This window comes from Rhamphochromis longiceps, linkage group LG19, assembly GCF_057381845.1.
Source record: "Rhamphochromis longiceps isolate RC_006_pf linkage group LG19, R_longiceps_female_GT1.1, whole genome shotgun sequence".
In the NCBI taxonomy this organism is placed as follows: domain Eukaryota; kingdom Metazoa; phylum Chordata; class Actinopteri; order Cichliformes; family Cichlidae; genus Rhamphochromis; species Rhamphochromis longiceps.
Genome location: NC_140575.1, coordinates 28,996,159 through 29,009,091, shown reverse-complemented (window position 1 = coordinate 29,009,091; position 12,933 = coordinate 28,996,159). Strand labels below are relative to the sequence as shown.

Here is a 12,933-nt window from a genome sequence, read left to right as displayed (position 1 = left end):
ACAACATTTTGCTTCAATGACAAAATGTGAGACATTTATTGTTTTGTTATGTTTATTTATTGTTTTCATGTTCTGTCTCAACTGTTACGAAGTTGATGTGCAGTTAAGTGCAATAAATATTTATATTGGAGAAGAAAATCGTGAGAGAATCGTGATCTCAATTCTAAGCAAAAAAAAATCGTGATTCTCATTTTATGCAAAATCGTGCAGCCCTAACAGACAGTGTGAGTCAAACAATTATTACAAGGTTAGCTTGGGCTGTTGTCACAATTGTGTCAAATAGCCTTGATATAGCAAAATCCAGATGGATCAATACCGTATAAGAATCTCTTTTCTATCTTCCACCTGTGTTTGGTGTTACTAATCAAACGGAGAGGTTTCCTTTGCCCCCTCCCACTGGATTCAGTCAATCTCACTATTGACTGGTGTAAAGCCTCTTTGCTGTGCCATTTGGAGACATTAGGAGATGAAACAAGGTCTCAAACACCCACTCTAACACCCTCCAACCCAGCTATGACCTGTCAGACTCATATTATATTATTGTTTTCATAAATAGATGGATATTTTTTGCTTTATTTTTCACTATTAGAGACAATTTAATTGCACAAGGTGGACCACACCTTTGTTTTATGCTCAGTGTCTTCTACTATAATCTTTCATATGCAAGTGATACACAGAAAAAGCATACATTTTTATCATTCATTACTGTGTCTCTGTGCGCAGGTTAACTTTGTGGCATGTCAGCTGTTTGCCCTGCTGATGGCTGTTTGGTTTCGGATCTACCTTCATCCCAGTAAGACCAGTCCCTTCATCAGACATGTGGTGGCCACTCTGTTGGGCTTCTACTTGGCTCTCTTCTGCTTTGGCTGGTGAGTCACCCCTCTGTTTATCCCGCAGCTCTGTTCTTGTCATCAGTGTGCTTTCAGACTCTGCTCCAACCTTCCTTCCTACATTATCACGTTAGTGACTTTGTTTTCCTGCAAACAGAGGGCATGTCCCAGTTTCATGTTATGGCTATGTGCTTTTTTTTTTAAAATTTTTATTTGACTTTACTTATGGTTCAATTATCAGTATATAGTATGTTATGTAATGTTATATAATACAAGAAATGTTATGTAATGAAGTGTTCATTTCTACTTAAGTTATTTTTCTACATTTCCCAGAATGCTTCTTCCTAAATCAGGACGTACGTGAACAGTTCACCCTCTGCTGGTTTTGCTAAACTAGCATTCATTTTTACACGTAGGTAGTGACTTTCTATCAAAACAAGTCGTTTTGATAGAAAGTCAGCTTTTAAAAATGGTGACACAGACACCCACATTTGCTTCTTGTTTGGGTTTCGTCTGTCACAGAAATTAAGCCAAAAAAAGCTAGACTCCCAAACCATTTTGGATTTCATCCCTCTTGCAGCAGTACTTATTTTCCAGTGTCATGGTTTCCGTTGGCCTTTGTTGTCCTTGTAAATATGAATGCGTGCCAAACGTTAAGTCACAACTTGAGGTGCGCCTTGGCGTTGTTTTGGCTTTTCGTGCACCCCCCTACACACACGCACATAATTTTTTTTTTTTTTAACCTGGTGTGTCCAGGGCATTTTGGATCTGTGCAAGCAGGTCAGAATCTACTTGAGTGTAGAGATGCCAAATGGTGCCAAATGGCAAAGAAGGAGATTGGTTTTAAAAAGAAACTTCTCTGATGGCTTTCTTTCCAATGTCGTTTTCTGGTCTATTTGAATTTCTTAATCACCTGCAGTGTTTATTCTGTTTAAATTGAACTCTGGTTCATTTTCCTGTTGATGCATTTCATTTATGCAGGTGTGAACACAGTAATCACACCCTGGTGCTGACCAAAACAATTGCACCAAGACCCTTTGAGGAAGTGGTCTCAGTGCGTTTCAAAATGAATTTCACAGCGGTTCATTTATGGCGTGAATGTGATTTGACCTTGATCCTAACAAGCTACCAGGTGTACGTTACAAGGTTGAACTAAAACAACTTCCCAAAGCCACGTCTGCTTTTTCCTCCAAGATGCAGCAATGCACTACAGATGTGCAAAGGTTCGTATAAGCTACCAACTAACCACAAAATGAACGTAAACGCTCCGTGTTCTCCAGTAGTCTAGAACATTTTCACGTGGTTTGTAGTGATGAATTTTGGTTCGCTTGGAGTGCACTTGGATTTTTCTTTGTGTGAAGAGAAACCAAACAAGGGAGAGATTAAAAGTTAACAAATTCATCAGCTGATTCACACTAGAGTAAACAAACTATAGGTGTGAAAAACAAAATGTCACTGCTGGTTTTTACTCTGTTGCTTTAAGAAAATTCTTACCCTACTACCTCTACTGCACACAAATGGTTTACAATGAATGATAACCCTCAAGTGTCGTGCTCATATACAATAAGATTGTTGCTAAAACTACTAAAATGCTCATCAAACACTAGTAAAATCTGTTAGCGTGCAAAGAAACCAAATAATCAGTTAAACTGAATACCACAGTGACACTCTTTGGTCTGCCTATGGCCTGATTATTGTAGTTTATTTGTGTTGATGTTACTATACCAAAAATGAAACCAGACTTCCTGCATATTTGTCGGTGGTTGTTCGGAGGTTAGGTTTGATAGTACGATTGCCTCATTCGTTATTCCGGGCTTTTTTTGGTTTTTTTTTTTTTTTTTAATTCTGTACTCATTTGTTTGTCTGCTGTTTGCCTGCCATCGTCTTTGCACTCCCTTGTCACTTCTGCCACTACCTTCACAGCCCTTCATGCCAAAGCAAAGTAATCGATTGGGTAGTAACTGCTGTCTCATTAGGAAGCTGTTGTCCTGTATTAGACCATCTACTGTACCTCTGGCACATTGCCACTGTGTGCGTGCGTGTGTGTATATATAGCAAACGCAGGAAACACTTGTTTCCTCCTAATCAGACTTCAAGCTGCACAGCAAGTGAGAAAGTGATAGCCAGATAAAGTGTTATCTGATCATCACACCGATGGGGTCTTATGTCACTTTACCAACAGACTGTTTATGACTGAGCTGACACCAAGCTGCAGATGGATGATAGTCAATCATATAGTATCAGAAACACTCTCTTTATGTACAGTGACATGAAAAAGTATTTGTTTTGGTTTCTTTTGGATATTTGCCACACTTAAATGTTTCAGATCATCAAACAAATGTTAATGTTAGACAAGGATAACCAAAGCTGATGGAGTTGTCAGCCTGGTGGGAGGGTGGTTGGCATGGTAACCCAACTTTGTGAACATTCTCAAATTGATGCTATTGGTGCCACTACTAGAAATCTGTTTGATTCTCTGTGACCCTGACTTCAAAGTCAAGGTCATATGACTGCAAGGTCAGAGGTCAAGTTTTCTTAAAAGACTTGTGAATCCAAGAACTCAAGAAGAAAGTCACCTAGAAACTTCAAACTTAGACCACAGGTGCATCTACGTGGAGGGTGAGGGGTAGCACTAGTGGCCTTTAGTATTTTAAAATGATGATTTCATTTATTAAGGGAAAAACGTTATCCAAAAATAGAACCAAAATAGAAAATCATCAACATCTGTCAGTCTGGAAAGGGTTACAAAGCCATTTGTACAGCTATGGGACTCCAGCCGACCACAGTGAGAGCCACTGTACACAAATGGAGAAACCATGGAACAGTAGGGAACCTTTACAGGACTGAACAGCCTATGAAAATCACTCCAACAGTGCATCGACAATTCATCCAGGAGGTCACAGAAGAACCTGGAACAACTGTACGTCTTACTAGTCTCAGTTAAGGTTGATGTTGATGATTCATGGTAAATGGCCTGCATTTGTATAGCGCTTTTCTAGTCCCTAAGGACCCCAAAGCGCTTTACACTACATTCAGTCATTCACCCATTCACACACACATTCACACACTGGCGATGGCAAGCTACATTGTAGCCACAGCTGCCCTGGGGCGCACTGACAGAGGCGAGGCTGCCGGACACTGGCGCCACCGGGCCCTCTGACCACCACCAGTAGGCAAACATGGGGTTAGTATCTTGCCCAAGGATATTTGGCATGCAGCCAGGGGGCAGCCTGGGATCGAACCACCGACCTTCTGATTAGTGGCTGACCTGCTCTGCCACCTGAGCTACAGCCACCAACCTTAAGAAACAGAATGGGATCCATGGGAGTGTTACAAGGAGAAAACCAATGCTGACCAAAAAGAACTCAAAGGCTCATCTCACATTTGCCAAAAGCACAATGGGATGGTATTCTGAGAACTGATGAGATACAAATTTAACTTTCTGGAAGGTGTGAGTCATGTCACATCCGGAGTAAAACTAACATAAAAAGAACATCGTACCAACAGTCAAACACGGTGGTTGTAGTGTGATGGTCTGGAGCTGCTTTGAAGCTTTAGGATCTGAATGACTTGCTATAATTAATAGACTTATGAACTCTGCTCTGTACCAGAAAATCCTGAAGGAGATGTGTGGACATATTATATCTGGCAGCCTAATCAGTTTAATGTAAGTTTTGAAGCTGGCAACCACAGATGTTTTCAAAATTCAGGCAAAACACAGGCTGTGGTTATCCATGTGGATGCACTGCAATTTCTAAATCACAAGGCCCCGTGGCAATAACGGTCCCAAGTGGACTTAAATTTATTTTTGTAAATGAACAGCATTTGACTTCAACCACAGGCTACTTGGAAAAGTCGTCTCAAGCAAGGCTGTGGAACTTATCATCAGATACTGGCAACAGGGGAAGTGTAGTTATAAAGGAAGTGAAACACCGACTTAGTCCGACAGCACAAGAGATGTGAGCAAACTTCATTTTTTCTGGCCAAAACCAGTCGTCTATTTTAGCACAAAGGGGCCAAATAGTCACTATTTGATATTTACCTCTGTGAGCGCCCGCCAAAGAGTTTTATTGTCTGCAGTAATTAGTAGGTAATAAAAAGACTATACACCCATAGAAATGTCATTAAGAAGATACGTTTTATGGAGGTAATATATAGCATTTATTGTACTTGGCTCAGTATTCCCAGTTAAGTGTTTTATGTTGCTAAGACTGAATTAGCCGCTAATCACAGGGTAAAAAGGTTGAACTTGACAAGTGGAATTGGTGATAAACATGTAATGTAGAGGAAGGAAAGGGCATTAAATGCATGAATGCATCAATAGTTTTTTTGTTTTGTTTTTTGTTTTTTTTGGGTGTATGCTTTTTTTCAGGGGGCATATATGATGGCTTTCGTCATGGCTTTCATAGCACACAGACATTTTGCTGCTGCTCTGTGTTAGAGCCCTCGACTGCTGGTCTTAAAGGAGCTTCCTTCCAAATGCTCCAGGCTGACTGGTTTCTTTTAGGTTGTATTTCCTCTCTGCCAGAAACATACGCTTTTTCCTCAATGCTGCTGGACAAACATTTGGAACTGATTATTTAGTACGTTTCAGGCAAACTGGTTGGAGTCTCTTTGTATAAGAATTTTATTGCCTTTTCCCCTCTCGGACTCTTAACCCTTGTATTTTCAGTTAATTCCATTCACCCACCCCTATGATCTCTTGTTCCTCGCCAGCCCTGATAGACGTGTTGTCTTTGTTGAGTCACAGCTAACACACTGTGACATCTCTCCTCTCCTGGAGGGCTTGACATCTGTAGGATCACACACTGCGCCCTTCAAAGATCCATCCGGTAGCTGCTGCCACTGCTGAACTGTTTGTGCCTCGCACAAAGGGAGAGAGGTGGATATATGGCAGAGTTGGTTTAATATCTTGTTAGTACGTGCTGTTACTAACATGTTAATTAAGAACATAGTGTGATGTTATGGTCACATTCCTTGCCCTGTGACTAAAGATGACACTTTACTAGTTACAAAGGTCTGTCCTCACATGGTTGCTGGTGTGACTATGCTTTGTAATGCTGTAATTTCCTCTTCCTTACAACTATACAGGTAGATAAATAAACAGTGGTATTTATTATTTGTGGTATCTGTCTCTCTACAGGTATTCCCTTCATTTCCTGGTCCAGAGTGGCCTGTCTTACAGTGTGATGGTGTTTGCTGGGCTGGAGAACATGCACAAGTAAGAAGAAAACTCACAAACCTATAAAAAAATCTGTTTGATTTAATAAACCCTGAAACCAAAACTTGAAGTTTGCTGCACTTGAATCTTGTCATTAATGTTACATTAGATATTGGACTGTTTTAAGGCTTCATGTGCTTTATCTGTTTAGGGCACATAGGCCTAAGTCACACTGATACTGATTCTGCTCCCGGGCTTCTGTGTCCATGCCTCATGAAGACAAACACACACACTCAGACGCACAGGCATATTCACATTGGCTTAGATGTTATTTTTGCTAGAATTCAAGGTTATGAGTGCAGGTGTGAACATTGGATGTTTCCCCCTGGGAAGATCGCTCTTAATAGATACTAAGGAAATATTCATCACAACAGCTGCTCTCAGAAAGAAAAGGCTCCAAACCCAGTGACAGAATGGAAATGACAACTTTGGTTAACTAGATGAGTAACACGTTTTGACATGCATCACCCTTTGCAAGAGGTTCAACTCTTATTGTCCTTTGTAGCCCAGTGTTGTGTCTTTGCAGGTTGGTACATAAGCGCAGTCCACTCCCTCTTGCGGTAACACTTATGAAACCTTCACCTGCATTATATTTTTACATAACAAATTAGTTATTATCAGTCTAATAAGCTGAGATCGAGCTGGGGGTTTGTGCCAAGTGGCTGGACACGTCAGTCTGAACTTTAGATCGCAACCTTTGTTCTTTGAACTATTTCTAACATAGCAGCTTATGTAAACTTTAAAATATCTCAACACATAAAAGTGTGCCACTGGTAAAACGTTTACCTTAATGCCCTCTTTTCTTTTTTTAAAACTTGTCTGCAGTAATCAACCTAAGGAAATAATCTTTTGTCCCCTTTAATGGAGGCTTGCAGTGAATTATTATAAAGCTAAATACACTATTTTTTTTTTCCACTGTGAAACTTCAAGCTGCCATGAAAACACTGAGGGCAAATCGACATATTCTCCAGTGTTTAAAAAAAAAAAAAAAAATGCCAATCCATAGTAGGGGACATAAATGACATCCTGGATTTCAGCTGCCATCTGTGACAGATGGGGAAATCTAACGAACCCATACACAACATACAGTGAGGAAGGTCAAGCATACAGGGAGCTCAGTATGACAGCTTTTTGGGTCTAAGTGTGGATCGAACCCAAGTCTGGCTGTAGTCTGACTAGAGGTGCTTTGTTTAGTTGTTGGCATCATATTTTGTACTATTCATCACGTGAGCTCCAGATCTCTTTCACTCCCAGCTCCCTGCTGTCTTTGACGGCTCACCTGTTGGATGTGGCAAATGACGGGGAATGTTCTAGATGCATTCCAACTTGCCTCGAGCGTGAACACAGCACTGCCTGCTGGTTGACGGCAAAGAGGGAGAACTGTGACATTGTTAGATATAGTGTAACTAATGAAAGAGGCTATCAGAGTAATGAAAGAGCCCACTTACAGGGATACTGGCAGTAAAAAAGAATTGTAACAAGTCAGACTTCTACAGAAATGAGAGAAAAACTGCTGTCTTGATGCAAATGTGTTGGTACCTGATCTTTATAGTTTTCAGCTTTTGAGCCTTAAAATGAGGTAATTGTATCTAATTGGCTCTTTTACAGCATGTAGCTACTTAAAGCTGTTTAATCAATTGGGTTTTCTTTATTTTATGTGTTTTTCTTTTCTTTTTCATTTGTTTTAGTGGCCTCAAGAGACATTTTCACACATGAGCTGTGGGCCTGAGCTATATGTGAGAACGCAATTTTCTACTTCAGTTTGATTTGATATCAAATGGTCTTTGCCCTGCCAGCTCCCTAGTTTGATGTCACCTTGAACCCTTGTGAGAATCGAGTATAGTCTAGAGAATTCACAGCCAGCCAAGAGCACTTAATGTATCCTTCCACCTGCACACTCTCTAACCAGGCAGCACCTTCACCTAAACCAAACAAATGACACATAAGTCTGGAACTTATGCGTCATTTGTTTGGGGAAAACATAAAGATAAAGAGATACTGGCATGATGCATATTCTCCCTGTGCTTGTAGGTTTCTACTGGATACTCTCACTTCCTCCCACAGTCCAAAGACATGCACAGTAATTGGTAACTCTAAATAGGGCGTAGGTGGATGCAAGCTAGGTAAAGCACTTAAGTGTGGAAAAGGCGAATATAGTGTAGCATGCATTGAGTGGTCATTAAGACCAAAAAGGGTCTGAATCCAAGTCTGTTGCATCCGTCTGTTCATGAAACCACTTTGCTACCCTTTAAACATCTGTAGCTCCAGTGCTAGCCAACAGAGTTAAGGAAATTTGATCTCTTTTTAAATTGACTGTAAATCTAAGGGTGACATTTGTATGAATTACTTCCTCAAATTTGCTTGGCCTGCTTTTAGTTTTCATTTCTGTATACACCGTGCACTGTATCCATACCTGCACCTCCAGTGTGGCTTGACCTGTCTACCGCTGTCCCACAGCGGGAGACCAGCCTGCTTTAGTCTCCAGGCTCCATCTGATGCCTTGAGTGGAAATGAAACACCCCCTTCTGAGCTGTAAATTACACAAATACAAATCAGGTGATGATAAGACAGGATCCCTGTTGGGCTCAGTACAAATATAGCCGGTCCTGCATATATAGTTCACATCCTCACTGATAAAATGTGGCTGCACACTTCTACTGCAGAGTGCTGATCCTGGCAAAATTAGGGTTTTTGATAAAGATTTTTTTTTTCTTTTTTTTCTTTTGTGGAGTCAAAAGAAAAATTCCCTTTTGTGTTGCACTAAATCACTAAATGTGTACTTTCTGGCATACAGTCTAGTCTTTTTGTTAAAAGTGAGTGTAATTTCTGCCAGTGCAACTGAACAATGTACCTCACTCCAACGCATCAGTAATATGTTTTAAGTGGGCTTTCTCCAGGTGCTCCTGCCGCCTCTCACGGATAATTGGTGATTTTTATCTCGGCTGTCAGTGTCAGAATAAGCGTTAGTAGTCATTCTCTTTGTGTCTGCTGTGTGATGGACTGGCGACCTCTTCACGATTTACCCCTCTTTTCCCCAGCTAGGACAGACTGCAGATGCAGATTTCAGTTTTTAATTCAATGCTGGATGACTGTTCAGGCAACAGTGACTTACCTCTTTCCCTGACAAACACTTGACGACCTCCGCTGCACCCATAATGACGAGTCATGACACCTCAGAATATATAATTAAAGATGTAGTTTGACCACCATCAAAAAATAGTTTCCAGGTTTTTCCAAGGATAGCTGCACAGGGAGACCCCGCCTTCTCTAACTTGACTCATTTTGTAAAACCCCGTATGGGGGCTCAATAAAATGTGTATATTTTCACCAGATCTGACGCATGTGCAACGATACACGGAGCAGATATAATAGGGCGTTCACACTTTCTTGGGGACAAACTAATCTACTCCTTGCAAGTTTTCAAGGGGTAAAGAGTTTTGTCATTACATAATTTCATTGCATTTGTTTCTTGCCACCGGTATTTACCAGCCAGTGTGACAGATAGCCCTCCAATATTTACTGACCAAATGCAGAGTCTTCCTACTAATCTACTGCTTAGTGGGTGTTAATTTTGGACCACGTATGAATGAAGCCTTGAGAAATATTATGTGAAAGCGTCTGACGGACAGAATATTGTCAATTTATGCAAGAGAATAATGAAACCAGCTTTGAAAAAGCTACAGGCAGCGGTGTGGGAATCTTAGCAACATTGCAAAGAGCCGTTTGGTCTCCTATATGTGCAGAATGCTGAAAGAATATTGTGTAAACTGCTTATATCCTCGGATGAGATGCCAAGTGTGGGCTGTATACAAATCTCTGAGAATAAAAAAGGACTACGCAGTGATTATCACCAGTTTACTGTGCTTTGTCTGTCTCCTCTAAGGGTTTTGTGATTAATAGGAGTGTGCAATTGTAGTGTTTGATTGCTTCTAGAGAAATGGCTCTTGAAAGCTATACAAATGTTTCATACTGGAGAAGTACGAGTGCCTTCTTTTATTTTGTTTCATACGTGCTTGGCAGCAGATATCAGGTGACGTCTTGGATACAGTAGGCTGTGAGAAGCAAGAGGTCCCGTTGTAGCTTATCTCCAGCACAGCATTGTTGTAGCTGGTATGCTGTATTGCTTCTCAGAGAGGCACAATCCTCTTATTGTTGACAGCGGAGGGATGCTATCTGGCTAGCTTTGACTTGAGCTGACTCTGCAGCAGCTTTGTGTTAGACCCTTTAGCGCTGCTCTGTTTTTGGGCCTTGTCTTGAAAGGTCGTGTTGTCCTCCGTCTTCCCTCCCTGACAGAGACACATTGCTGGAGCCTTCTCTGCCCTTTTGTCCAGTTTACGACTCCCCCCCCCCCCCGCTGCATAGTTCTGCCGTGTTCCTGAGGCCACTGCGTACTGTGCTGTGTTGGGGGAAAAAAAAAAATCTTTGTTCAACCACAGAGATCAAAACAAAGAGATGAAAGTTTCTTTTTTTTCTCCCCAGAACTCTAAAATGAACTGTTTATGTTGCACATATCAAGGTGCTGGTCTGAAAAGCTCCTCGTTGCTATGTTGAATAGTTGAGAACAAGTCGTACCCAAGTTTCTTAGCGGTTTTTGTGTCTGACTTTTGTGACTACTACTTTATTTCTTTTTTTTAAATGTCACTTAAATGCAGATAAAATCTAATAATTTTTTTTCTCTGCTTCTTTTCTGTGTAGATACTGCTTCATTGTAACACTGGGCTATTTGATATTGTGTCAAATCACACGGGTCTACGTTTTTGACTACGGCATGTACTCTGCAGATTTCACAGGGTAAGCTAACACTAGAACTCTTTCATCCTCATTTTTCACATTTCAAAAGAATGCTTTTTGTTGTACAGCCCATCAGTTATCCATTTTCTGAAACGAGCTATTTCGAATGCTTTCCTTTTAAGACCACGCTCCCTTTAAGCCCAGTTTGATTGGCTAGCCCTTGCATATACAGTGTGTTTAAAGATCAGGTGTGTGGGGCATCTGTGAACTGTATGCCTGAGCTGACCAAATTTTAAGAATAATCCCCTCTCTGTCCTCTCTAAAGTCTGCGGGAAACTGTGTGTTTTGAGTAGACTGAAGCCTGAACGTTTGGCTCACGGGGATTACTTGTGTGCTGACCTCAACATTTGAGACTTTGCCAAATGACAGAAAATGAGGCATAATCAGTGCACTTTTAAGATATTTTGGACCTTAATTTAACATTAAAGACCTTCAGTGATTGAGCTTGAATCCCAAATGGACTACAAATGACGCTAAAAGGAGAAGTCGTCGATAAGAATCGGCCGAATATTGGATGTGACTCGAGCTAAATGGATACAAGACTGAGTCCCACTGCTCATCTGTGTCCGCACGAGGACGTCGGCAGGGACTGCAGTTCCAAGTGGCTGGTTCCCATTTCTCCAGACAGTCTGACAGTTTGAGCACACAGCCCGCACTCCCAGCAGGTTGGGGGTGGCTAGTTACTAAGCAACCTAATGCAAAGCCATACTTCCTCTGTGAGATTTCACTCCTTCAGCTACATCTGTTGTCCCTCTGTTTTCGCTCAAAATGTCAAAATCACATGTTTTCTTAAATGTCATTGTACCTCCCACCCCAGCCAAATGTGCTTCGGAAAAAGGGAATTTTATTTAAGGCCAGTATTCAGATTTTGGACTATTTTGTTTCCTTACTATGTTTCTTTCGGGCTAATAGGGGAAATGTCTAAGATAGGTGTTTATTTAATTAGAGTAGTAGTGCATATTTATTGAGTTAATCCATTTTTTGCATATTACAAAAACATCTCCACACAAAAAATAATTGCCTCAGTGTAATCAATTAGGAAAGTTTTTTTTTTCTTTTTCAAATATCTTGAGCCACATATCTCCACACTATATTTCAAAGATGACTAATATACAGTAAATACATTTTTTTCTTTAAGTCACTTAACACTGACCTATGAGTCATTCAGGCAGAAAAAAGACATACTCGTGTTGTGCCAACACATAACATACAACGCATTTTAAATTCTGGCTTTAGGCACTTTTTGCAGAAATACACAATTTCTTCCAATTTCTTTGCTGAATCTGCAAAAATGCTTGATGCCAAAAGATGAGACAGTTAGGCATAAAATAGTAGTTTTGCATCAATAAGGTGATTCCTAAAGAGCTATTAGCTGAAAACTTGAAATATTTTGGCATGGTGGTCAGTGTGTGCGTGGACAAGTGGAGGGCAAAACGTTGCAGGCCTAAAAAAACCTATCAAGAAAGCTTGCCTAAGAGAATTTAGGTTTTATTAAAGAATAAAGGTGGTCTTATCAAATATCGACTTTCAGGCTGGTTAGTATTATACAAACTGTTTGTATTTAATATACTGCATTTCCATGAATCTCTGCAACTATTTCTCTTCTTACCAAAATATAAAGAAATGACATGTGGCTCAAGACTTTTGCACAGTACTATAGGTAAATAACGCCTCATTTACATATTTATCCGTAAAACGTGCAAGATAAAAAATAAAAATAAAAATAAAAATAATTGGCTTAAGTCTCATAGTAACATCCCATAGTTGCAACTTTTACCCAATTGGCCTTTAAAGAGCAAATAATCTCTACCCTGTGGCTTATTCTTCCGTTTGTAGCTCAACTTCATGCCACCAGCAGCTTTCATGTATAAAATTAATCCAGAATGTGCTGATGCAAGCACCAGGAGAGGAGCTGTGTTTTTCTGAGTTCAGGCTTATACATATCCCGCACTGATAGAGAATATCATTAAGTCGGGATAAGGAGGGCTGACCAGCACAGAACTGGAGAAAAAAACAACAACAGGAAGTTTAATAAAGGCTGCCGTTATCCTGGAGGAAACTAGCCATTGTGAAGATACTACCACTCAGTGT

At 40.5% G+C, this 12,933-nt stretch overlaps 1 protein-coding gene across 1 annotated transcript in view; it reads left to right on the top strand.

Annotated features, from left to right (window-relative positions):
* mboat2a (membrane bound O-acyltransferase domain containing 2a) overlaps positions 1 to 12,933 on the top strand; it is a 47,904-nt gene that overhangs the window by 22,434 nt on the left and 12,537 nt on the right. Inside the window, exons 2-4 of the mRNA XM_085391434.1 lie at positions 724 to 869; positions 5,974 to 6,051; positions 10,747 to 10,842. Coding sequence (XP_085247560.1) covers positions 724 to 869; positions 5,974 to 6,051; positions 10,747 to 10,842 — 320 coding nt within the window. The remainder of the gene's footprint in view (positions 1 to 723; positions 870 to 5,973; positions 6,052 to 10,746; positions 10,843 to 12,933) is intronic.